Here is a 26,995-nt window from a genome sequence, read left to right on the forward strand (position 1 = left end):
AGTTCTTTTAGGTGTGCAATTATATTGGTTTTAGTGCACTGATCCAACTGAAGTTTATGTTCTGCCAGGAAGTCATAAAGATTACTGAAACACTCAGTTTGATTGTTTTCCAAACAACTTTCCCAGAACTGCAACTTCTTTATCAGGGATTCAACTCGCTCTTGCACATTGAAAACTGTTATATTGAGGCCTTGAAGAGATAAATTTAGGTAATTTAATTCTTGAGAAAATATCTGCTAAATAAGCTAGGCTCTGGAGCCAGACATTATTTTCCATACAGCTGGCAAGGTGGAAAGGGTGGCTGTTGGGAAAAAAAACTAGGATTTCCGTTCTAACCTCTAACAAGCGCACAAGGATTTTACCCCCTGAGAGCCATCTAACTTCAGTATGGGTCAACACACAGTCATGTATACTATCCATTTCTTCACAAAGTATGTGAAATATTCTGGAATTTGTTGGCCATGATTTTATAAAATTCATCATTTTCACTGCATTGTCCAGCACTTCCTTCAGTCCCTCTGGCATGTGTTTTGTTGCAAGGGCTTGTTTATGGATGCTGCAATGAGTCCAAGACACTTCTGATGCAACCTTTTTTGTTCGAGCTACAAATCCAGTATTCTTCCCAGTCATTGATGTGGCCCCATCAGTGCAAATGCCTAGGCAACGAGACCAATCTATTTCCTTTTCTTGAAAATATGCGTTAGTCAGATTGAAGATATCTTCTCCAGTTGTACATTCTTCCAATGGTCGGCAAAACAACAAGTCTTCTTCAACCATACCTTCATTCACATAACGTTCAAACAGTAGCAAAATAGCTAGATTAGCTACATCAGTTGATGCATCCAACTATATAGCATAATATGGACTGTTTTTCACTCTGTGTACAATTGTGGTCTCTACATTATTTGACATGTCATTAATTCTTCGTGACAACGTATTATTGGACAAAGGTACCATGTCAATCCTTTTTGCAGCCTTTTCTCCGAGCATGCAATGAACTACATCTTTTATACATGGACCAATCAAGCTCTCTGCTGTGGTATGGGCTTCTGATGCTTTTGCTACTTGGTAGCTCACGCGATATGATGCTTTAAGTGCATTTTCATTATCAGTTCTTGCTTTGGATATAAAACTGGTAATGCCACTTTTCTTCTCAGCTAATTTTCATTTGAAAAAATCAACAGGCTTGTTGAGTTGTGCCGGATGCCTAGTTTCTAAATGGCGCCAAAGTAGAGAAGGTTTGAGGCTGCTGTTTGCTAGAACATCACCACAAATCACACACAGTGGTTTTGGATGTTCTTGATCACCAATACATGTAAAGCCATATTTTATATAATCATCGTCATATTTTCTTTTCTTTGTAAGTGACTTTCCAGGACCATCATGATCATTAGACTTAGATTTTCCACAGTGTGGACTTGAGGAAACACTAGCTGATTCCAGCATCTTTACACTTTCCTTTTTCAGCCACTTATCCATTGAACTTGTGTACAAAAGTTCTAATAAAAATAACAGAGAGTGACTGCTAACAACAAACAAACTAGAAACTCAGAAGATTCACTCACTAAGCAAATCAGTACTCCAGAGAGAAGGACAATTACTGAGACACCTTAACACTCCTACACAGGCTACAACGTGCTTCTGGCTGGTTTGGCTCACAAACAGCTTTTCTTCCTTCGAGGAAGGTGCCCTGGGAGGGACAAATTAGCTTGGACCCCCCCCATGTTCAGCATGGCCCCCTGCTGACTGCCCTGGATGCAAACTTCCCCTGCCTGACAAGGACAGGGATCCGAGCTGCCACCTGCACCCCGCATGGAGTGCTGGAGTTCGGAGCTGCTGGCTCCCCCGCTGACAAGGGAGGGCTGGGGCTGCCGGCTCAAACCACCCAGCCCCACTCTCCAGGAGGCTCGGGCTGCTGGCTCCACCGCTGATGGGGAGGGCTGGGGCTACCGGCTCAAACTGCCCAGCCCCGCCCTCCACGAGGCTCGGGCTGCTGGCTCTCTCGCTGACAGGGGAGGGCTCGGGCTGCCGGCTCAAACTGCCCGCTCTCCACGAGGCTCGGGCTGCCGGCTCCCTGGCTGACAGGGGAGGGCTCAGGCTGCTGGATCAAACTGCCCGGCCCCGCTCTCCCTGGGGCTCGGGCTGCTGGCTCCACCGCTGACGGGGAGGGCTCGGGCTGCCGGCTCAAACTGCCCACTCTCCACGAGGCTCGAGCTGCTGGCTCCCTGGCTAACAGGGGAGGGTTCAGGCTGCCCGCTCAAACTGCCCGGCCCCGCTCTCCCTGGGGCTCGGGCTGTCTGCCCTGCAACTGGGTCCCAGCAGAGTGCTCTGGCCACCATTAATGAATTTTTTCTTGTGAACCCCCTGAAACGTTCTGTGAACCCCCAGGGGTTCGCGAACCCTACTTTGGGAACCACTGAGCTAGAGGGAAGCATCCACCTTCTGGGAGATGGGCAGTGAATTAGAGTTTTGGCTGTTACCAGCTTCCTGAATATGGTACTGGTGTCTCAAAGTTTGTTTGCATCATACTGATTAATTGTTTTATTTGTCACTATGAGGACTACACTGGGGAGAGTTTATTTTTAGTACAATTGCATATTAAGGGATACATTTTGACTGTTGGTTTAACTGGACTTCTGTTTTAGTTTCCGTCGTTTGAAAGGTGGCCATATAGCTTCTGTGCTTTAGGTGCATTTTATTTCTTTTTTTTTGGGTTTATGGATTATACCAAAATAAAAACAGTTACATGGGCTGTTTCTGCATTATATAAATATTATGGTAGATGTAGACATATATTGGCCTAAACAAGAAAAAAAATCTAAAGAAACCTTCCTTTTTTGGTAAACCCGCTGACAGGGATTGATGAGTCTCTGGTTTGCAAGAAAAGAACAAATTTTGATGAGTCCCCATATATCATAGATGGCAATAAATAATTTTAACATTGGAACAGACAAAGAAGAAAAATATGATTTATAGATCTAGCTGTAAGCTTTACTTGGTTCACCACAAAGGCTGTTTCCATAGAGAATTTGAGATCAAATTAACCCAGCTGGTTTAGTATTCTGTGCTCTCGTGTATTCATTTTCTTGGTCTAATCTATGCCTGATTTTGTAATTCTCAAAGTATGGGAAAGCTGACAAGATAAAGAACTTTTAGTGTATATAATTAGTAACTTAGAAAACGTGTGTTTTTTTTTTTTTTAATTATTATTCTCTAAGAGCTCTCTTCTGGCGAGACTTTGGCTTTTTGTGAATGGAATGTAGAAAGAATCTAACAGTGTGACCCTTTCCACCTAGTTTTTATACTGTATTTCCCCCCAACATAGAGATGTTGCTAGTTGGACAGTCTTCAGATCTGACAAAAGGCAATGGACACACATACAAAAGCAAGTGGGAGGTGTAGGAAAGCAGGAGGAACCAGGCAAGCGTATTAAGTTGAAAATGTAGACTATGTTAAAAGGTATGAAAGTCTTAATGGTTGGACAGTAATTCAAGCCATCACTTACTATATAAGCCTTCACACATGGTAATAGAGTCTGAAGTTAATAGCCTTAGAAAAAATAAAATGTTTTAAAATTTATTCAGCATATTTCTTTAACTATGTGGAAAATTTACCAGACTTACAAAGGGGAGTTAAGTGTCCAACTTCCATTGAAAATCATTGTTTGAGAACCTATCTCTCATTTGTGATTTGGAAAAATAGTCTGGCAAGTGTGTTAAGTAGTCATGAAGAGAAGAGCTGTAGAAGATAGAAGTATAGTGGTTTGATTGGCTTCAGCTGTGTTTTTCCACTATTTCCAACTGTGTGTGTGTGTAATCTTTACCATAGGTTTCTAGATCTTCAAACTGTAGGTTTCATTTTTAAACTACAATATTATTTTAAGGTGCGTTCCAAAATGGTTAGTGTATGTTGGCTCAACTCTAGCACTATTTTCAATTAGGTTTTTACCGGACTACAGGATTTTTGCCAGAAAAGTTTTCCTCTTTCTATCTGAGTTCCTACAGTTACTTAATTTGATAGTTAATGTCTCTGGCATGTCTTATTGTCTATTGATTACACAAGTAGTTTTTCAGTTCAGATATTGGCAAGCAATGGAGCTCTTCCTTTTGGGCCACAGTTTTGTGATATGCAGTAGAACAAGTGACATTGGAAACAGCAGCAATTTTGTAGGGATTTAGAGTTTGAGTCATTAAACTTTTTTTGTTTTAATTGTGGCATGTGTTATAGGTAGTAAATTGTGGTATGTGTTCAACTGAATTAGATGGAGGGTTTATAGAGAATGCTAAACAAACATTAAGAGCTTGGTTTCTTTAAGTTGACACAAGTGAAAATCAGGTTTATCCTCACTAAAGTTATGCAGGTACAAAAGATTCCTAACATAAATTAATATTCAAGTGTAGTACTCATCAGTTGTTAGACTTTTGTTCAACAGTAATACGAAGATTTAGAAAAACTGCAAGGACAGGCCTCTAAGAGGAAGACATCTTCCTACTATAAATTACATTTTTTTTTAATTAGTCAGTCCCAGTCATGGAGAACCCAGAAACGCATTTTTGGTGACAGATTTAGAAGTAAACCCAGGAAAGCATGTATTAAACCTGTCTGGTCGTAGCTACAAAGCTAATGTCTTTATGGTAATTGCAAATCCTTAAAAATACATTATCTTTCTGGATGTTATATTGCGTGTGTGGTGTTATTGAAGAAAGCAGTGATTTGTAAACAACCCTTGGCAGAGAGCACAAAACTTAATTTTGTTTAAATAAAGGAGACCAACATTAGAATGCATGTGCTGTAACAAGACTGGCAAGCAATAGTAGCTGTTTTGATCTATGCACTGGAGTGTTCATGATTGCTTAAGTATTAACGGTTCTGTGAATATACAAATATGATAGAGAAAGAAGCAACAACTAGAGAAAAGAAGATAATGCACTAGAATAACTAAAGGTGAATCTTCTGAATATGTCGGTGGATTTGACGATTTTGCACCAATAAACGAAGGACTACTCTTTACCATGTTGCAATAAATATTAACTTTTTGGTTGGACAAAAAAAAACTTAGGGTTGTGCAAAGTTGCCATGGTTGAAATCTATTTAATTGAAAGGGGGGGCAGGGAGGGGCGGGAGGGGAAGGCTTAATTTTAGGCTTGCACAAAGTTCAGATTCTGTTGTTCTGCTCTGAATCAGTGGAGTGAGGCACAGCAGGAATCATTCCATCTATAACAGAGCTTTCTTAGTCCACGCTTCCTTAACCTCAGCTGCTTACTGTGTTCACTCTATATGGCAGATATCAGTTCTTACATTTTTGTATATTATAGATGATTCAAAGCCACGATGTTCGTATCCAGCTCCAGAACACCTCTTAAGTTTGGGCCAAAACTGTACTGTACATATAAATATCTATAAAACATACTAGTAAACATTTAGGGTAGGATTTTCAAAATTGCCTAAATGGTTTAGGAGTATAAATCTTGTAAATCAGTGGGACCTGGGTTTGTAATTCATAGGTGGATTGAAAACCCCACCCTGAAAAAATGCTAATTTTAAGCAATAAAAACATAGTGCATGTACATTATAGAGAGGTCTTGAATTTTAATAATTTTAAAAGGCTATTTTGTCAGATTAAAAAGACATTCCCACACCTCCGAAGGAACTATTTCTCTGCTTTCTGAACCAATCCTCAGAAAACGGGGATTTATTGACCTCTTGCATCAACTACATTTGAGAGCTTTACTTCTAGGGTCAAAGTGAAGGAAACTCTCCGCTACCTGCCCATTCCCATACCATGTCCCCGTTCTCATCATTTCATGTCTCTGCCTCAATTTTCTTCCACTTTTAGTCTATATGCTTTTCTATCTTTTTACCCTCTCTCTCCCCTCTTCCACTTCCCTGTTCTCTTCTGCCTTTCCTTTCCCCTCTGTTCTTCTCTTCCCCTAATTCTTCTTTTTTTTTTTAATCTACCTTGTGAACTTCCAGCTTCCCACCCTGCAAAATTTAAGGTGTGTAAGAGCTTCCTGGATATCTTTCCAGACTGTTACATCTTGCAATACGTCTAATTAGTGCTACACTTTTTGGTATGCCTGATATCACATATTTCTGGCAGAGATGGGGACAGGTGCTGGAGTGGTAGAGTCAGTGATGTTGGAAAACCATGAAGAAAGCTTCCCTGCATGTGATTAAGACCTCTTTTTGTTGAAGTGGAGGGGAAAGATAGACTTGGAGTAGTGTAGTATCTTTAGAACTAAGTATTAGAGGACCACATTACAGCTTTGTTACCTAACAACTTTGTGGTATGCGGTGGTATAAAAACATACGTACATATATGTGTGTGTGTGTGTGTACGTGTGTACATGTCATCTGTATATGGGGGGTGGTGAGAGGGACACTGTTATATTAGGGCAAGACTGTGACCTCCTTAGTCAAATTGGTGAGCAGTTACTCTCAAGTAGTACCATTGACATTGATCACTGATGTGAGTAAAGAGTTCATAATTTGGTCCCTCCTTAAGTAATAAGCCTGCTTTGTGCACTGCGTAAAGCATTAATTTGTATTTTATACCAAGTTCCCAAGTCTCTCATATTGGTTTTGTTCACACTACAATTAGATTTCTCTTAGTTTGTTCCCTTCCTCCCCCCCCCCAGAAAACTGCAGGAAAGTTTAGCATTTTCTTATCTCTCTTTACAAGAAAGCAAAAATGTTTTCTTTGAATACTTAAACATTTTATATGGGAAATCTCATTCTGTTACTACTTTGAGGTTTTCAGTGCAATTTACACATTTCTCTGCATGAAGACGTACTTAATTGGCACTTTTGTACTTAATATGTTACCTAAAGATGTCAAATGTATTTTTTTCCTGTCGGCATTATGTATTTTTGTTGAATGCAAACTGAAAAGCACATGAGTGACAAGTTAGTTCTGCCAGAGAAATTATGCAGTATTTAAAACAATTCTGAAACTTGACTTAATGTTTATTTATTCATACTGCAAATACAGAAATATAATGTGAAAAGAACAATATCTATTCTAGTTTAAAATATACAGGACAAAATATCATGTTAAGCCCACTGGACAGACATATTTTATAAGTCTGCACTGTGGAATCTTAGGAATTAAAGATAAAACAATCCATGTGGTCATCTAGAGTCCTTTACAGTGCAGAATTGTTTCTTAAAGTACGTTTCTTTATAATAACTTGTGTAGCACACTTCCAGATGGCTGAACCTCTGGGACTTCCCCCACTGTTCTTGCAAGAACATTTTTACCATTTAATGTAAGGAGTACCTACTGTTTCAAACCAGATATAGATAGATAACTACAAAGAATAAGGGGAAAATTGTAAGTGTGTGTGTGTGTGTGTGTGTGTATATATATATATATATGTATGTGTCTATATATAACCAAATTCCTTACAAAGTGAGAAGGGGGAGGAGTAAACTGTTTACTCTTGGTTTAAACCGGAAGTGAGACAAACAATTCTGCTACTGGAAGTACCAGAGTACACCAGAGAAGTGTAATATTTTAGGAGTACATTTCTTCTGTCATCCCCAGTCTGCAGTGCATAAGTAGACATGGGCAGTGTAAAAGCTGTGTGAATGTGTAAAGCAGAGGTGGAGCTCTGGGTGACAGGACAAAGGCCCAGCAGTTGGAAAGACAGGATAAAGCAGACATGCCAAAGGTCTTCTGAGAGATGCCTTGTGTGGACTGCTCTTATAGGCTACTTGGAGAGAGATGAGATGGAGGATTCTGATGGAGAGGCCAAAGCAGCCAGCAGAGATGGTTTACTTCTGAGCTTTTATTTTGTACAACTGATTTCTGATTCTTCTAGAGAGATTACCCTTACCTATCATCTGAGAAACTTCTACAGAACTTCACAAAGCAAAATAAGTATAAATCAACACTCCTCCATTGAAGATTACTTTAAGATTTACCCATATCAACAGATGGCAAGAAAGTGGAATGAAGGAACTAAAGGTCTTTATTGTTAATTCTTTTGGTAAAAAGTCTTAGCCCATAATCAGTTTTCCAACTATCACAATTAGTCAATGCAGACTATTTTGGAAGGACACTAAAATGAGGTTTAGGAATTACAGGTGAGTTATTTTAATTAATTTGGAAGAATAAAGTTAGTAATTAGATTTACAGTCAGATTTTCTGAAATCTGAATAGGTAAATAAAACTGGTGAAAAGGAGATAGTTTACTGATTGTAAATCCTAGGACTAAGTTGCTGGGTACAGAAATGTGCACAGTGCTTACTGTGTACCAAATGTATTAATTCTCTCAAAAAGGCAGGGAAATACTTCTTCTTTGTTTAATTAGAAAAGGCACTTTCAAGTGGTCTCTTTGGTGTATTTTATTTAGAGAATTGAAAATAGAAAACTGCTAATAATTTAGAACTGTTCATGGTAATAAATGTTGTAAATTATCACATTTGAAGAGGAATACTTAAGACAGAAAAAAGTTAAGTTACAAATATCTGTTGTAGAAAGCATAATTAAATTGTTTTTAAAATTGAAAAAGAGGATAATCTGCAGATAATATAAAGCTTAAGGAAGGTGTTTAGCTATCCTGGTCTGGTGGTTATTGATAATGCAGACTTCACGCGTCTCTTGGTAAGTAGCCTATAAAACCTTTGGTAATTATCCAATAAAACTATCTGACACTTGAACTGACAATCAGTGTTACCACTTGTAGGAAACTGTTAAAGTAATATATCTAAAAAGTGGAAGGTTTAGCTGTCATCTCCATTGTCAAGTGATTATTCATCAGTGGGAATGAGGTATTAGAAATGGGACTCATCCTCTGGCAATATAATTAAACCGTACCCCCAAACTACTAGTCAACAAATGAAGTATCCGTACTTCAGTGCATATGCCTTTCATCTGTTGATCGCTGCCACACTCTTGGAGGACTGGGGGGAAGGCTATGCTAGGATTTAAAGGATCATAGTTGAAGACCAGACGGTGAACCTTCCCTGGAGTGCCTAGTCAGGTCTCCAATCTTCAGCTATTGCTTATCTCTTTGTAAGGACCCTTGACTCACTCCTTTCTGACTGGGGTTTAAAGGCGCACATTTCTCCCTCCCCCCACCATACATTGTGATATTCACAGCAAGCCAGTCTGCCTAACAACCAGCACCTGTACTTGCTTTCTTTCTTTCTGAGGATAACAACAATATTTTTACCAGTAATCACACAGGTTTTCCGAAGCAAGCACATTTATTCTTAGGGCAAAAGCATTACAGAGAAAACATTTAAAAAGTGATAAATGAACCTATCCCACAGTAAAAGCTTACCATTGGTTATCCCTACCTCTGACATCGGGCTCTGGTAGGTGTCAGTCTTTCAGAACTCTCAATTGGGTTTGCTACCTTGGATACTAATTCTTGTCAGATCAAGAATAAGACCCATTTGGGATAATCCAGGCTTTTTTTTTTTTTTTTTTGGTCTCTTGTAACAGATTATCACAAATCAGTGGCCCTCTTCTCTGGCTGACGCTTCAAAAGGCTGTGTTTTTGCATAACCAGTGTTGGGAATTTTGCATTTATCAGCCCCTGCTGATTCTAGATTTCGTAGGAAACCCACCCCGCAGTGAGCCAGGAACACACAAATACACATCACCTGTTTTGATACAAAGGTCTAGTATTTAGTATTAGCAAAGTGCTTCAGTTATGTCTAATCAATAGGTCTACATGCATGTTCTTAAATATTTTCTGGGCTGCTGGCATTTACCCTAACAAAAAAAAAAAAAAGTATAACTTCTTGTTTACTTAAATACACTGGAAAAAATATGGTATTGCAAAATAAATTGGATACTTGCAAAAGCAAATCTTAAGTTTGTTCTCCATTCCAAATTCTATAGACAATGGGAGTTGTTGATGGGCAAAGGCAGCAGGATTGGGGCCTTTATGGAGAAACTCATTTAAAAATGAAATGCTTATGAACATGTTGTGTTGTGTTGTGTTCTGATAGATTCATGGTTCCAATATCTAGGTGAATAGTATCTTGAGAAGTGGGGAGAGGAGATAGATTCTTGAGCTCTCAGTATGCAGTATTTAAAGGTTAAAACAAAAGGCAAATGTGATAAATATTTTTGAGTAGCATTATCTCAGAAAATGGCACCTTTTTATTTATTGTTGACCCATATATTAATATGTACTTTTGTAAATTACAAAATGTAAATCTTAAATTACATACAACCCTGATTTATGGACATTAATGCAACAATCTTACTCTGTTTTATTGAATAGAAAAAGGTTTTGATTTGTTAGTGCTTAAATATTGCCCTGTGGTTATACTTAAGTAGATGTTTCTCTAACCCTCCTTTGCCGGGTGCCCATTTTTATTTTATGTATCTATATGTACAGAACCATCACATTTTTCTTCTGTCATGTTCAGGAATTATTTTTTCTTGTTTTTGCAATCATCCTTTTTGCATAGGGATGCCAATTTTGGTTGGACATATTCCTGGAGGTTTCATCACATGACTTAATGTTTAATTAAAAATTAATCTTAATCTTTAATTCCTTCAGACTCCAGGACAATCCTGGAGGGCAACCCTAATTTTGGTCTCAGGTTTTATTATATTTGTCATCTAATCCCAAACATTGCACACAATCATGACTAGTTTTGTATAAGTTTATATCTATGGAGATTTGACTGGGAAGGCTAGGGCCCTAATCCTGCAAACACTTAGGCATGTGCTTATCTTTACTAATGCAAGTAGTTCCATAGAGTCAGTGAGATTAGTAATGTAAATCAATTTATACATTGAGTAGTTGCAGAATTGAGGCCTACATTATTTAGGAGTTAGTTTAAAGATAAACTGCAATGCTTCAACAAAAGCTGTCCTAAACTCAGAAATAGCTTTTGGTGTGTTTTTTGATCCTTTCCTACCTCTACAGAAAAATTCTATATAACTCGTCCTCAATCAGTTGTCTATAGAGCACTGGTTGTTCATATGGTGTTAACTCTCCTCTTTTTTTCTACAGCTGTTCCATAGACTCTTCATTGCAAATTTTGAAAGAATTTAGGAAGACCAAGCCTTAACAGCCTCTACTGGGGCCACTGCTACATAGTAGGAAGAGAAAAAAAATAGAACCCTCTTCAAAGAGGTGCACGTCATCACCAGAAGAGTAGTACTTTATGTCTAGGAGAGCAGGAAGAGAAGTGGACAGTGTATCTAGGGGATAGGGAAGAAATCACGAAGCATTTGGAGGAGAAGAGTGGGGAATGTGACACAGAAGGAAATGAAGAGCAAACTTTTCAATTTGTTTTGAATATCATAAGAGTTTGCTCTTCATTTCCTTCTCTCTGTCACATTTCCTCCTCTTCCCCTGCAAATGATGCCCTGCATCTTGGTTCTTCCCTATTCCTCTATGAAATTCTATAGGTAGGTTTACAAATTCTTTAGAAAGAATATTGTTTGATGTGTAAGTTATTAAGTTGTGTGATGTGTTTTACTCACACAGGCCATAAAAGGATTAATATGGGCCTGAAGGGCCAGTTAACCTGCCTCCTTATATCAGGAGAGCTACAGGCCTAATTAGAAATAAAGCCCAGCTGCAAGAGACCAGGGCTTGTTTCCCTAAAGAGTTGGGTAAGAGGAAAGAGTTAGGTAGAGGAAAAAAAAAAAAATTGAGGAGAGGACGTGGGGAGTTACCTCTGTCTCTGAGAAGCAGCCTGAAGGAAGGCTGAGAAAGAGGAAGGAGATAAGACCAGACATGCTTTACCAGGGTTGAACTGGAGGACAAGCTGAATGTGTGAGGAGTAGTGGACCTGTGTAATGAAGCTGCCTTTGGCGGGACACAACTGAAAGTATCAATTCAGGACAAATTGCTTAGAGCAGGGCAGTTACAGCTCAAGGCTGGGTTTCCTTTACTATTAAGGCACACCAAACCAGCCAAACAGAGGACTTTGGTCTCACCCCACTGGCTAACCAGAAGTCATACAATCAATTCCCTCAGACACTCCAGTTTTCCAGTATCACCACCAGCGCCACTCCTTATGGGGATGAATGGTTATGGAAACCAATACCCCAGTAAAAGAAAAAAGGTTCTGCCGATCCCAAAGGACCAAGCCCCTGACCAATATACCAGTCAGATCTTACCCACAAATCACACTGTTGCCAATTCTTTAGAATCTAAACGTTTATTCATAAAAAGAAAGAAATATAGATGAGAGCTAAAATTGGTCAAAGTAATCAATTACGTATGGCAAAGTTCTTGGTTAATGCTTGTAGCAGTGATGGAATAAGCCGCAGGTTCAAATCAAGTCTCTGGATTACAGCCACAGCTTGGATGGGTCATTCAGTCCTTTGTTCAGAGCTTCAGTTTGTAGCAAAGTTCCTCCAGAGGTAAGAAGCAGGATTGAAGACAAAATGGAGGGGTTTCCAGGGCCTTTTATATCCTCTATGTGTTCCTACTGTGGAAAATCACAGCAGCAAGGTGAAGTTTGGAGTCACATGGACAAGTCACATGCCCATGCATGACTCAGTTTTTTACAGGTAGAGCAGCCATTGCTCACATGCTACCTTGAACGTTCCCGGGGAGGCGCCTCATATGTGGATTGGAGTCTCCCAAGGTCCATTGTTAGTTAAATGTTTTTTGATTGGGCACTTAATCTGAAGAGTCCCTTCTCAATAAGCTGTCCAAATGCTTCACTGGTGCTACTTAGAATCAAACACATTGAGATACAAGTACATAGCCAATATTCATAACTTCAAATACTAAACTGATACACACATACAGACAGCGTAATCATAACCAGCAAATTACAACCTTTTCATAGACAACTTTTTGACCTCCTTTGTACAAGTTTTTGTGCAATTATAGGACCTTGGTTGCAACAATAATCTATACTGTCGCAGTTCATGTCAATAACATTGCAGCCAGTCCCTGGATTGTTGTGTGGATTGAGGCACGGAAGGACAGCATAAAGCACCAGAGGCATGCTTCCGACAGAATGGTTGCCAGCTGTGAGACAGTTTGGGCTGAAGATGTAGTTGTGCTTATATTTTTGTTGGATTTTTGGTATAAAACTCTGAGGCCACAGAAGAGGCTGAACACTGTATAGTGGTCTGGCTAGAGGGCCAGATCACTCCTATGTTGAGCGTAGTCCAAAAGAATGTGGGGGAAACTGAGGTAAAAGGTGCTTCAATGATAAATCCAGCCAGACGGGGGCATGTTGAGTCAGCAACCTTGCTACAAGTTGTGTAGAGAAAATTCTATAAAACACATTTGTTTTCATCCCTATTCAATTTTATAGTCTCTCTCGCCATCCTCCACCCCCACCCACCTATCCCTGTCAGGCATTTAGGATAGAGAAGTTTTAAGTTACTTTACTTTTAGAAAGTTATTTTCTCTTTTATTAAATCCTTTGACAGCTCTCGGTTTACTAAAGACATTTTACATAAACATTTACATAAGCACTGATAGTAGAAGTGGCATGCAAACCATGTACTTATCTCCCAGTCTCCCATATTTATGTAGTTGGATGAAGAACAGACATTTAGTAGCAAAGAATATTTGAAAAACCAAGTTCATTTAAAGAGATACAGCCAACTAGAAATCTAATCAATTAAATAGATATAGATATACATACATACAAACTCACTTTATAGTGCTGAACTTGCCATTTTGTCTGTTTTTGAAATCATGGTTCCATAATTTTTTTTTTTTTAACCTCCCCCTTGCTAATGTGTAAAAGATGCACATAAATGTATGGGAAAGTGACTGACCATTGAGGGGAAACAGTGAAACTTACTATTTGTAAGTGCTGTCAAATGTACAAAGTAAAAATATCTAGTGCTTTGGATAGTTTATCTTCAGTCTTTCAGTGGCAGTATTTTTAGGTGTCATTTGTAACAATGGTAGGTAAAACTTTTTCAGAATGACTTTTGCTTTTCAAGTTGACATTTATATCAGTCTCTATGATCCTAAATAGCCAAACCAAAAAGCAGATCCTCCAAAGCTTTTTACAAATGGCTGTGGAGTGATGTTTGGCTTCAAAACTCAACCAGAATGTTACGCATAAAGGAAGATTTTGTTAGATTTCTCTCTTTCTGAGGCATAGACCTGAAAATCAGAGAGTTCAGAAACTAGATGATTGGTATGTCCATGCCACAAGTTTTATGTTTTGTATGTATGAGATTTTAAATCACTCACATTGTTAACAATGTATCTATTCGTATTGATTTTCCAATTTTGTCCTTTGCTATTCAACTGAAAGTTGTTCTTAATAAATTCCTAGTGAGCATTGTGTTGCTGTATTGAAATTTATCAATTATACTATGCACACAGATATCTCTCTCATAAATCTGGGTAAATTTAAACTTATTAGTTTTAAATTAAATTAAATAGCATTTAACCAGCAACTTCTTCTTTAGCTATAGATGAACTGGGAAAAACTGAACGAAACTAGAACTGCATTAAATTAGTAAAGTGCATTGCAAGCCCTATATACACAGGTGTTGCTGTGTTAAAATTTTAATGCTCTTGCACCATTTCATAAAGTTATTAAAGATGAGGGAGATAGAATTAATCTTATTACACTAGGAGATCAGTTACTTACTGGCCAAATGAAAATTACAATTAAAATTGCAATATGTTATATTAATTGGTGGTATATTAGCAGTTCCGATAGTGTAGTATTATCACTTCCATTCTTTAATTCTTTAATTTAATGATTCAGACTGACACATTTGCATAACTTAAAAAAATATTTCCAAACTGTAAAACTGTATTTATTTAAATGCATACTAAACTTAGTCTCACTTTTATTACTTTCAGTTTAATGCATTTAAAACAACACTTACACTGTAAGCATTTCTGCCAAATTGCATGCTAATGTGGGAGAAAGGGAGACTGGAATGACCAATCCTGATTGTGTTTGAGCATGAAGCAGAGTGAATTTGAATAGGATTCTTGCTTACTGCCTGGGGTCTAGGTGTGGAGCTCTTTGGAAAACAAGGACCTTATGTAAATGAATCCTCCTTCCCCCCCCCCCCCCACACACAAAATGAAGACTTCCAAGATTTCCCTTTATCCCTTGATTTTGCCCATGGGGGGCAGTATGTGTGATATTTTTATCATGAAATAATGAAAGACTTACTAAGGAAATTGCATACAAAGAAGTACATTAAAAGATAATGTTATGGCTGCAAGGTAGAAAATGCCTGAATTAAAGCTAAATGTATTACCTTAATTTGATCTTCTTGGGAATACACTTTATTAGAGGTTTAATTACACGATCCTATATTATTTATTCTACAAGAGTCATGCTCTATTTAGTGCATAGTCTAATGATGAATAAAGTAGAAGGTTGCAAGAACAGAAAGGATGTTTTCTTGTGTTAAAGACACTGGGCTGGGACACAATAGAGGCATGTTCTATTCTTGGCTTTGCCACAGACCACCTATGTGATAGTGGGCAGCACTATTACAATGCACCTATGCAACATGGCTAAATTTAGGTTGCCAAGGCAACCTTAGTTCTGGCTTTCACTTCTGATTGCTTGACTTAGCAACCTTCACTTTCTGTTAAGTCATTTTTGCATGCAATTTCCTGCATCTCTCTAAAAAGGAATTAAAAAACAACCCCCAAAACCATAATTACCCCTACATGGACTATCAGCAGAGTTGGAACCCAGAATGTTTAGGCTAAAAGAATAATTGATAGCAGGTACTATGGTGTTACTCTCTGTGGATGATTAAGTTTAAGGCCAGAAGGGACCGCCAGATTATCAGGTCTGACCTCCTGTATATAACAGGCCACCAACACCACCCAGCACCCATACACTAAACCCAACAACTAAAATTATACGAAAGGATTATAGACCACAGGTGAATAGGCTATTCAGAGAACAGGAGACACTGAGGTGCCCCACTGCCCGGAGTAGGGTTGCCAACTTTCTACTCTCAAAAAATCAAATACATTTGTCCTGCTCCACCCCTCCTCCGAGACCCTGGCCCCCCGCTCACTTCATCCCCTCCTCCCTCTGTCGCTCGCTCTCCCCACCCTCAATGAGTCACTCATTTTCACCAGGCTGGCTCAGGGTGCGGGAAGGGGTGAGGGCTCCAGCGTGGGGGTGCAGGTTCTGGGTGGGGTTGGAGATGAGGGATTTGGGGTACAGGTGGGAGGTAGGGCAGGGGGGTTGGGTGCAGGCTCTGGGGTGGGGCTGAGATGAGTTTCGGGTAGCAGGAGGGTGCTCCGGGCTGGGACTGAGTGGTGTGGAGGGCGGGAGGGGGATCAGGGCTGGGACAGGGGGTTGGGGCACGGGAAGGGTTAGGGGTGCAGGCTGTGGGCGGCGCTTATCTCAGGCAGCTCCCGGGAGCAGCGGCATGTCCCCTCTCTGGTTCCTAAGCAGGGGCCAGGCTGCTCTGCGCATTGCTCTGTCCACAGGTGCCACCCCTGCGGCTCCCATTGGCCACAGCTCCTAGCCAATGGGGGCTGCGGAACTGGCACTTGGGGCGGGTATAGCGTGTGGAACCCCCTGGCTGCGCCTACTGCCGAATGGGGGACGTGCCGCTGCTTCTGGGAGCCATGCAGACACAGGGCAGGCAGGGATCCTGCCTTAGCCTCACTGTGCTGCCAACCGGACTTTTAACGGCCCGGTCAGCAGTGGTGACTGGAGTCACCAGGGTTCCTTTTCAACTGGGCGTTTTGGTCGAAAACCAGACACCTGGCAACCCTAGCCCAGAGGCATCCGTTAGAGAGGATGCAGCACACTTTGCCAGTTTTGTGCTCAGCTGTTTTTTTTATGCAGTATCAGTATTTTGAGAATTGGCTATCATGGTTTCTCTTCCTGGTTCAGAATGCATTCAGAAAGGGAAAGGAGTAATTAGGGGCTCCCCTTTATGAAGTGCAGCATAACACCTGTTCGATGAGCAAATTCTGCCAGCTAATAGTTTGCCTACTGCTCATCTGTTTTCTCCCACGTTCCCATGCGGGAACATTTTGGATTCATCCCTTGTGCTCCTAGAAATGCCTGGAGTAAAAACCTGGAGAACACTAATGAGGGCTGTGATAGCGGAGGGACAGTTCTTACTCCTGCCTGCTCCGCTGCATGGCCACATAAGCCCTAAGAACAATTTAGCCGTAATGATGTGTTACTGAAGTGTGTTTTCATATGTTTGTTTTTGTTTTTTTTTACTTCCCTTAAAATAAGATCAGCTTTACTGAGCATATTTAAGTAGGTATTTATTCTAATGTTAATGTACTGTAAATCTGCCTTGAAGTTCTCTACAGTGAGAAGTGTAAAGGGAATGAGAAAAAAATAATCTTCTCATCTGTCACTATTTTCCTTGTCTATCATCTTTTAAAAAAAATCTATATTATATTTCAAATGTAGTTTTTATCTTACAGCCCAAATAAGACATTTCTCAGTTTGAGAAGACAGTGACTAAATCTCAGCTGCCCATGTTTTTTCAACAAATACCCAGCTGCTGAGAAAAACCCTTACATTGATTCTTGACTTACATGGTCTTTTCTCCATTCATTGGCTATTTAACATAATGCAGCATATATCTATGGCTCATTTTTAAACTTATTTGTTCATCTAAAACTTTCCTTATTCAGTGTCCAGTTCATCCCTGTGCAAAAGGCCATCCCAAGATTGTGGTATGTCAGTGAGTGAACTTAATTTGTGCTTAGGTCTTGTGGCTTTATTGTGTGCAATGATTTAATTTCACCCTGAGAGCAGTTATAATATGTCCAAAGAATCAGGCATGCTCATTCTGTGTTTGTGTGTGTGCGCGGTTGGGTGCAAGGAGCACAACCTATCTTAAATCTGAATCTTGGTAGGAGTACCAAAAGTAAGTGTTGTGTACCATAGACTTACAAAATACGAATCTCAAAGCGTTGTAACAGGGTTCGGCAACCTTTCAGACGTGGTGTGCTGTGTCTCGTTTATTCACTCTAATTTAAGGTTTTGCGTGCCGGTAATACATGTTAACGTTTTTAGAAGGTCTCTCTCTATAAGTCTATAAACTATTGTTGTATGTAAAGTAAACAAGTTTTTTAAAATGTTTAAGAAGCTTCATTTAAAATTAAATTAAAATCTTATCAGTTTAGTGCAGTGGTTCTTAACCTGGGGTGCACGCACCCCCTGGGGCAGGGACCCTGCAAGGATATTTTGCGCCCTAGGTGAAATTTCCACACCCCCCCCTTGCACATTGGATAATTGAGTGGCAAATCCCAACAAGCCTTTATAGACCCCAGGGGCCAACCTTGCCCAGGGGCTGCTCCCCAGACCAGGTTCCCCCCCTCCCCGCCCCCCTGAACTTCCCTGGAGGGTGCACAGTACCCCCGCGAGCCCACCCCACCCCGGTGGCCCCCACCCCGAGTCCACTTACTGGCTTTGCCGGGCTTGGGCCGCTGCAGCAGCTCGGCAGGGAGAAGCCGCCTTCCGGAGGCACCAGAGAGCCAGAGCACCAGCCCCCATGTGCCCCCCGGCTCCTCCCTCGCCTAGGGTTACCATATTTCAACAATCAAAAGAGAGGGGGGGGAGAGCCCCACCCCCATCACTCCCTCCCACTTCCCACCTCCTGACTGCCCCCCTCAGAACTCCCCACCCCCTGCTCCTTGTCCCCTGACTGCTCCCTCCTGGGACCCCTGCCCCTAACTGCCCCCCAGAACCCCACCCCCTACCTAAGCCTCCCTGTTCCTTGTCCCCTGACTGCTCCCTCCTGAGACCCCCCCACCCTAACTGCCCCCCCAGGATCCTACCCCCTACCTGTCCCCTGACTGCCCCGACCCTTATCCACACCCCTACCCCCAGACAGACCTCCAGGACTCCCACGCCTAATCCAACCAGTCCCCGTCCTCTGACAGGATCCCCAGAACTCCCGACCCATCCAACCCTCCCCTGCTCCCTGACTGCCCCCCGGGACTCCCCTTACCATGCCCATGCCGGTCAGATGGTAGCTCCATGTGGAGGCAAAACAGGCTGCTGGGCTGCCGCTCGCATAGCCCCTCCCCCACAGAGTGCTGAGGCAGTGGGAGGAGGGGAGCTCCGGGAGGGGCAGTGGTGGCGGCAGTGGCGGCGGCTCACACTTCCGGGAGCCACAGAACCTGAGCGCGATGAGAGGGGAGCCGGGGGGTTCCTGCAGTGGATGCATGCGGGTGGCGGTCCCCGTGTGCCCCCTGGCTTCCCCCTCACCATGTTCGGCCTCTGCGGCTCCCGGGAGTGCGAGCTGCCGCCGCCGCCTCTCCTGGAGCGGGCTCAGGGCCCCGTGCCCCGGCGGCTCACACTACTGGGAGCTGCAGAACCCGAGCGCAGTGAGGGGGGAGCCAGGGGGCGCGACTGTTGCTGGTCTGGGGTCCTGGCCGCCGGCCCCGCTCAGCCTCCTGCCGGCCTGGGGTTCCGTTGCCGACTCCTGCATTATAACATGGCCAAATCAAAGCCAGTTTTTACTGGAACATTCAAAAAGTATCTCTCATCTGTGATGATCAGTTCCCAGACAAATTCCTACTTTGACTTTAAAAACATATATTACTAATATTGCACTAGAGCAATGAGATAGGGAGGTCATAGATTCGATTTTATTTAAACTTAGCTTAAAAATGGCTGTGCTATTTTTTTCTGATCGGGGTCAAAAATCACTCTCTGGCAAAGACAAGAATTTCAGCCTAAGAGAAGAAAAGTTCTGAGACTGAAAACAGGCCTTAGAATGGAAACCATTAGGAAACTGCATGTTACTAATGTTCCAGTCATACTGATAATTACTTGTTTGTTTCAGTTCTTTCCTAGTTGTTTAGAAAATGCTTAATCAATTGTCACTGAAATTAAAGTACTGGTTTTTGTCTTATTGCTTTCCTGTTGCTGGTAACCAGTCGGATTACCTATAGTTAAGGCAACGATTGAGTCACAGAGGTTGTGAAAGTCCCAGAATTAGTGACTTCCAGCGACCTCCATGACTTCAGTTTGTGGTGGTTGGGAGCTGCAGGGTCCCTGTTGTCTGTGGGGGCAGGGAGCTGCAGGGTATCCCTGGTGCCTCTGGTGGCCCCCTGGAGCTCCAAGCCCACGGATGGTGGGGTACCCCACAGCTTCCGGCTGCCATGGGTGGTGGGGGAACACCGAGCTCCCAGAGCTCCAGGTGGCAAGGTACCCTGCAGCCTCTGGCTGACATGGAAGGTGGGGGCACCCCACGGCTCCTGGCCCCCAAGGGCAGCAGGGAATCCCTGGAGCTGCAGGTGGCAGGGGTACCCTGCAGCCCCCAGCTGCTGCAGGCGGCTCCAAGCCCCTGCATAGTTGCCCCACTTCCGGTGGTGTGGGGATCCGCACATCCCTATTTCGTTAGGGATATTTTTAGTAAAAGTCACAGACAGGTCACGGCTTCCATGGCTTTTTCTTTTTTGCCCATGGCCTGTCTGTGACTTTTACTAAAAATATCCAAGACACAATCCTAGCCGTACCTCTGAAGCATAAAACAGAACACTGAAGATAATAGAGACAATGGCATAAATGTACCCATTGTGGAATGCCAGTCAGTCGAGTTCCACTCAGGATTAATTCACCCAAATTAGACGTTTTTCCTTTGTAGGACTTCAGGACTGAGTTTCATGTTGTTTTATTTTGTGGGTCTTAACTTGTTAAATAGTAACAATTATAAAGGAAAACCCACCTGAAAATAATATTTGTTTGATATGTTCTTTGCTCTATTACCTAACTGTTATAAGTGCCTTGAAGAAGGTCCATTAAATAAAGATATTATTTCGTGAGCCCAGTATACAGTGCAAAAGGCAAAGATTAACTTCATTAAATCAGTCTTTTCACTGTTTCCATCTGAGCAGCAGGAGTGCCTAGATAAGTAGATTTCACTGCATGCTTTCTTTTTTGCTGTCATTGGCAATCCTTAAATTATTTTCGGTCACCCCAATAACACTTAACAGAACTCAGTTGATCAGCTTTGTGAAACACAGTACTGTCCAAGATTTTTAACAGTAAGGGAATATAGGAAGGTATTTAAGTAGTCCAGTAAAATACCAATACAGACTTAGTGTAATATTTTTATTAGTGCCTCAGAACACAGCTCTGCTAGTCTGAAGGGAAGAGAAATTTTTGGCCATTTGAATTACCTCAATTTTACTTATTCTGTGATGTTGCAACAAAGAAAAATAAACCTTTCTTTTCTTGTTAAAGCCTTTGAAGAAATAATTAAACTTAGTTTACTTTTAAAAATTAGTAGCTAAGGAACTGAATTTAGTTTTTTTTTTTTTTTTTTTTTTTTTTTAAGAAATTGAAAAAAAACTAAAAACGTTTGTGTATATGGTGCAGTAATACATTAAGACCTGATTTATACTGAATACCATTACTGAATATTTTTTGGTCTTTAATAACCAAATCAGTATGAATTAAATTGCTTTCTAATTGCCTAAACATCCTATATTTTTAAAAGCCTGTTTATGGAGTGTACTCATTCTTAACAGGGTAAATCCTTAAAGCTGAAAGGTCTGCATTAAAATGAATATCAATGGGGCAAGCCTGTCATCTGAGGATTATAGAATTATAACTTCTAACAATTTACAGAATAAGACAACAAACTGGAGATTTTGTGCACATATTTATGTATTCTTTTAAAATAAATCCTTGATTTCATTTGCAGGATATGCTGTAGCTTAGTCTGTATTAGACAAAGCACTAGATGTCAAGGTGGGTTAAAAAGCATTTACAAATTCATCTTGATAGTAATGCTCATCTACAAAAAAAAGTCTCTGAAAATAGTTATGTGCATTCTGTATCTGCATTATTCTGTGCTCTTAGTATCCTTGCAAGTAAGTAATAATTACATCCCCTATATCGGCCAAATCTAAAATAAATACACACAAACACAGTTGAGTTATACCTGCGTGGGTGGGATACGGAGAGACAAGGTAGGTGACATAATAACTTCCATTGGACCAACTTCTGGTGGTGAGAGAGACAAACTTTCAAGCTTACACAGAGCTAGCTCTTCTTCAGGTCTGAGAAGTGTACTCAGTGTGTCACAGCTAAATAGAAGGTGGAACAGACTGTGTAGCATAAATATTTGTAGTTGTATGTAGTGGTCAGAGGGTTATAGATTGTGAGACTTTTGTGAATGATGTTTTGTTTCTTGCATTTTTAGAGGAAGTAGATGCCACTGTTACATTTTGCTTCCCTTTTCTTCACGTTGTAGAGTTAACAAAATTTTGCCATCTGAAATGTAATCTTTCATTGTTGGGTGAAATACAGAAACTCTGAGCTGAGACTCAAATGCATCATCTGATGATTCCATTGGATCCTTAAGGTTCTTCATTAGACATCCAAACACACACACATGGGAATTAGCATGGGGGTTGGCCCCCAAATCAGTGGTTATCTGGAAATTTGGAGAGAGGCTATGTCCCCCACTTGTTCTCATTGAGTCTGAAGAATCCCCAGGAAGCTCCTGTAGAGACATTTCCATGGGAGAGCAGAAAGCATGATGAGATATTCATACTACTCCCTCTCTCATTCTCCTGCTAGCCAGCCAGTCTGGATCTCCTGGGCTTTTCACCTCTCTTTTTGCAGAAGAGGGTGGGGGCATTGGGAGGGGCTGTTTAGTTCTTAATTTCAAACGTTCTGTCAAAGACCAACCAAATAGGTTATGAAACACTAATATAATTCAACCTTGATTGATTGATTAATTATGTATTGGATTTTGCTTAAATGAGTAATTGGGATTTATGATGGAAGAAGCTCCATTAACCTCCCCCTTGAGAGTTTAAAAAAGCAAACATAGATTAGGTAGGGTTACCATTCGTCCGGATGTACCCGGACATGTCCTCCTTTTTGTTCTAAAAATAGCGTCCGGGGGGAATTTGTAAAGCACTCAAAATGTCCGGGATTTCCCCCCTCCCCCGGCAGAGCAGAGCGAGCAGCTGGGAGGGCTGCAGGAAAGTCCCGGGCTGGACTCAGGAGCAGCTGTAGAGGAGCCGGATCCGCCATGCATTCTGAGCTGGCAGCTCTCCCCTGCAGCCCGGTCCAGCAGCACTGTGCAGGGTCAGGGACCGGGTTTTGTTGTGCTGGGGAGCGCAGCCACGTGTCCGGCTCGGCTCGCACAGAGCCCAACACCCTGTTCTGAGCAGCAGGGTAAGGGGGCCAGGGGGCAGGAGAAGGGGCAGGGAGGTTCTGGAGGGGGCAGTCAAGAAACGGGGGGAGCTTTTTGGGGGGAGTGGAGAAAGTTTTGGGCAGTCAGGGTACAGGTAGGGGGTAGGGTCCTGGGGGGCAGTTGGGGGGGGTCTTAGGAGGGGGCAGTTAGGGGACAAGGAGCGGGGGGGTGGGGGGCTGGGAGTTCTGGGGGGGAGCTGTCAGGGGGCAGGAGTGGGGAGAGGGATCGGAGCAGTCAGGGGACAGGGAGCAGAGGGGTTTAGATGGGTTGGGAGTTCTGGGGGGGCTGTCAGGGGGCAGGAGTGCGGAGAGGGATCGGAGCAGTCAGGGGACAGGGAGCAGAGGGGTTTAGATGGGTTGGGAGTTCTGGGGGGGGGCTGTCAGGGGGTGGGGAGTGGTTGGATGGGGCGTGGGAGTCCCAGGGGTCTGTCTGGGGGTGGGGGTGTGGATAAGGGTTGGGGCAGTCAGGGGACAAGAGGCAGGGAGGCTTAGATAGGGAGTGGAGTCCTGGGGGGCAGTTAGGGGCAGGGGTCCCAGGAGGGGGCAGTCAGGGGACAAGGAACGGGGGGAGGGTTGGGGGTTCTGGGGGGGCGGGAAGTGGGAGGGGCTAGGGCGGGGCTCCTCCTGTCCTCTTTTTTGCTTGCTGAAATATGGTAACCCTACGTTACCTAGGGCTAGATTACACCATTTAGGCACTGTTCTGTGTAGCAAATCCTGTGGTTAAATCCCAGCCAAGATCCTTTTGCACAGGGGTGGGATGCAGGCTATGAATGACCCCCTCGTTGCCGATTGCACACAAGAGGGCAGGAAGACTCCTTATGCCCACCTGCATCTACCCATCTGCACAAAAGCCAAGGACAATCTGGCTGTTAGATAGGGTTACCATATTTGAACATTCAAAAAGAGGACACTCAACGGGGGGGGGGGGGGGGGGGGGGGTATCCTTCGCTGTTGCAGCTGCCCTCCCGGACGTTTTTAGATATTTAAATAGGGTTACCATATGTCCGTATTTTCCCAGGACAGCGATTTAAGAACCAAAAAGCCTGACATGTCCAGGAAAATATGGACGTATGGTAACCCTACCTAAAGTTCCTTTATAAACTAGAAATGAGTAGGGTTACCATACGTCCGGATTTCCCCGGACATATCCGGCTTTTTGGTGCTCAAATCCCCATCCGGGGGGAATTGCCAAAAAAACGGACATGTCCGGGGAAATAGGGAGGCAGCATAAGTCAGGGTCCGCCCGGCCCTAGCAGGACCCGCCGGGTCCGCAGCGCAGCCCAGCCGCCCGGCTACATTGTAGCGAGCTCGGGCGGGGGAAGGAGGGGAGCGCAGCCACAGAAGGCGGCGGAGGGGCCGCTGCTGCCCCCGGAGGCCGGGCGGACCGCGTTCCCCAGCCAAGCCCGCAGGACCACGGGGAGGCCGGGCCCAGCCAGCGGCTCGGGCTTCCCTCGCGGGCGAGGACCCCCCGGCCACTGGGGGACCCTTCCTGAGGCCCCGTCACCCCGCGCGGCAGGAAGAAGGCTGCGGGGCAGGAGTGTGGCGCGTGCTGGGGTTGCAGGGACCCGCGCTGCCCCGGTCGCCGCTGAGCATCCGAAGCCCCCGCCAGGCAGAGGCTGCCGGGTGAGCGGGGGAGCAGGGCAGGCGTGGGGGGGGGTTTGCAGAGGCTGCAGGGTGAGGAGGAGCAGGGGAGGCAGGGGCATAGAGGCTGCAGGGGCAGGGCAGGCTGGGGGGCGCAGAGGCTGCAGGAGCGGGGGGGAGGTTCAGGGGCTGCAGGGTGAGTGGGGAGCAGGGAAGCACTTAGCAACCCCCAACCAAGATCAAAGCGGGAGGGAGGAGGGGGAATGTGGGGTGCTCAGAGGAGGGGGCAGAGTTGGGGCAGAGACTTTGGGGAAGGGGTTGGAATGGGGGTGGGGCCGGGGAAGGGGTGGAGTTGGGGCGGGGCCGGGGGGGGGCAGAGGCCCGGGGCCCCGTGGAGTGTCCTCTTTTTTAAATGTTTGAATATGGTAACCCTAGATTAGGGGGCACTGTATCTCAGAATACACGCAGCAGAAGGATTGCTTTAGGAGTTGGAATTCATTTAGAAAGGTGAATTGAATAACTTATTCAATTTCTAACTTCTAGAGTGACAGTATTGCAACATTCAGTCCCCCCCTTAATGTGGATCATCTCCGCACTTCATACTGAGTATAACTGACATTGAAACGGATGTGCAAAACCACACCTCTCTGTATTCTAAAAAAAATTAAAGATTTATGGAGTTTGGATTTTACATGATCAACATTGTTTTAGAAACCACACCAAGTTTAATTTAAAAAGAAATGCTTTGGAGAATTGTAGGAATTGTTAATTTCATTCACAAGTTGGCAACATAGATAACTTTCACTAAAATCTGTAATTAAGTGAATTAAAATAAATCTGAAAGATTTAAGAAAACAGCTTTATAAAGCTAAATAATACATTATTTCCTTATTTCTTTACTCTGCTCTTTGCAGATTAGAGATACTAAATCATCAGATCAAAAAACAACACTCTTGCATTTTCTGGTTGAAATCTGCGAAGAGAATTATCGGGACATCTTAAAATTCACAGATGAACTGGAACACGTTGAGAGTGCAAGCAAAGGTAAGCATATAGATCAGATACCTAGAGTAGTTTTTATCTGTATTGGTATGGAATGCTCTCAGGACATTTAATTTTAGATTGTAGGATTATGTAATCTCTAAACATTAATAATCCTCATGGATTTTTCTTCTTCCGGTTGTTTATTGACCTGGGAAAAGGTACAGGGAGTGGTTGCTTTGAAGTGGTGTGAGGTACCACAGCACATTACAGTCAAGTACTTTGAACTTCACACAAGGGGTTTTGTAACATCAGCCTCCCAATAATGTTCAGCTCCCCATTAACGGTTTTAAAGACTTGCTTTATTGTTCACATCTGTAATTACAACAATCACAATAATATAGTCAAATCTCCCTAAATCATTATCTAATTCAAATTGCAAGGAAACCAAGACATCTTCATTTTAAGACAGGACAGATAGTCAAGTCTTCAGAAGTATAAAAATTCCTCAAATTAGTAGTCATTGGACATTTTGAAGGATTTTCGCATGACTGTTTGGATAGATGATGACTGGGGATTTGAAACCAAAATACAGTTTTACTGGTCAGGTCTTTACCCATGTATTCATTCACATTGTCAGGTTTTTTATTCAGACAAATACTGCCTATATTTTTGAATGCTAATGTTATTGACGAACAAGTAACAACAAAACACTTCAGTCTCTGCTCGGAGGTAACTACTATAATTGGTGTTACACATTTACAGATATTTTGTTCCATGTTACAAGTCTGTGATTTTTGATGCTATAATCAAGGAAACAATATGGGCTACCAAAGACTTAGTACAGAGATTTTTTTTTGTTGTATTTTGCATTGTTCAGTATTATCAAACTAGTAAGTATCTGTGCTTCAAAAAGATACCAGAATACAAAAAGGCTGAGCTTATGTGCGCTATCATTTTCCCAGTAAAACAAATAAAAATACAGGTCAATTGTCGTTTGTAGAATTTATTTAATTAAGAAACAATTTCCACTGGAACTAAATAAAAAAAGCTCACATTTAGTCCAGCATCTTTAAACAATTTATCTTTACAAAACGTAAATGTTAGGTCACTTGCCTGGTTTTTAAATAGCAAAATTGTCCTGAAAGATCTCTTGCACCCTTTAAATACTGGGTCAAATTCTGAGGTGCGGTAATCCAGTGGAAGTTTGTTTGAGGAAAAAACTGAGTGAGGAACTCAGAGCTTGACCCTTACTGAATCTGTCTTTTATGTTAATACCCAATATTATCATAATTTAACATGAAAACTATTCCAACCGTTAAATAAGGAG

General features: G+C 42.5%; 1 protein-coding gene across 6 annotated transcripts in view; it reads left to right on the forward strand.

Annotated features, from left to right (window-relative positions):
- Window positions 1-26,995, forward strand: part of DIAPH2 (diaphanous related formin 2) — an 869,427-nt gene that overhangs the window by 408,610 nt on the left and 433,822 nt on the right. For all 6 annotated transcript variants that reach the window (XM_054038969.1, XM_054038972.1, XM_054038973.1 and 3 more), the window contains one exon: window positions 25,599-25,728. In XM_054038969.1, the coding sequence (XP_053894944.1) occupies window positions 25,599-25,728 (130 nt within the window). The remainder of the gene's footprint in view (window positions 1-25,598; window positions 25,729-26,995) is intronic.

This window comes from Malaclemys terrapin, chromosome 9, assembly GCF_027887155.1.
Source record: "Malaclemys terrapin pileata isolate rMalTer1 chromosome 9, rMalTer1.hap1, whole genome shotgun sequence".
Lineage (NCBI taxonomy): Eukaryota > Metazoa > Chordata > Testudines > Emydidae > Malaclemys > Malaclemys terrapin.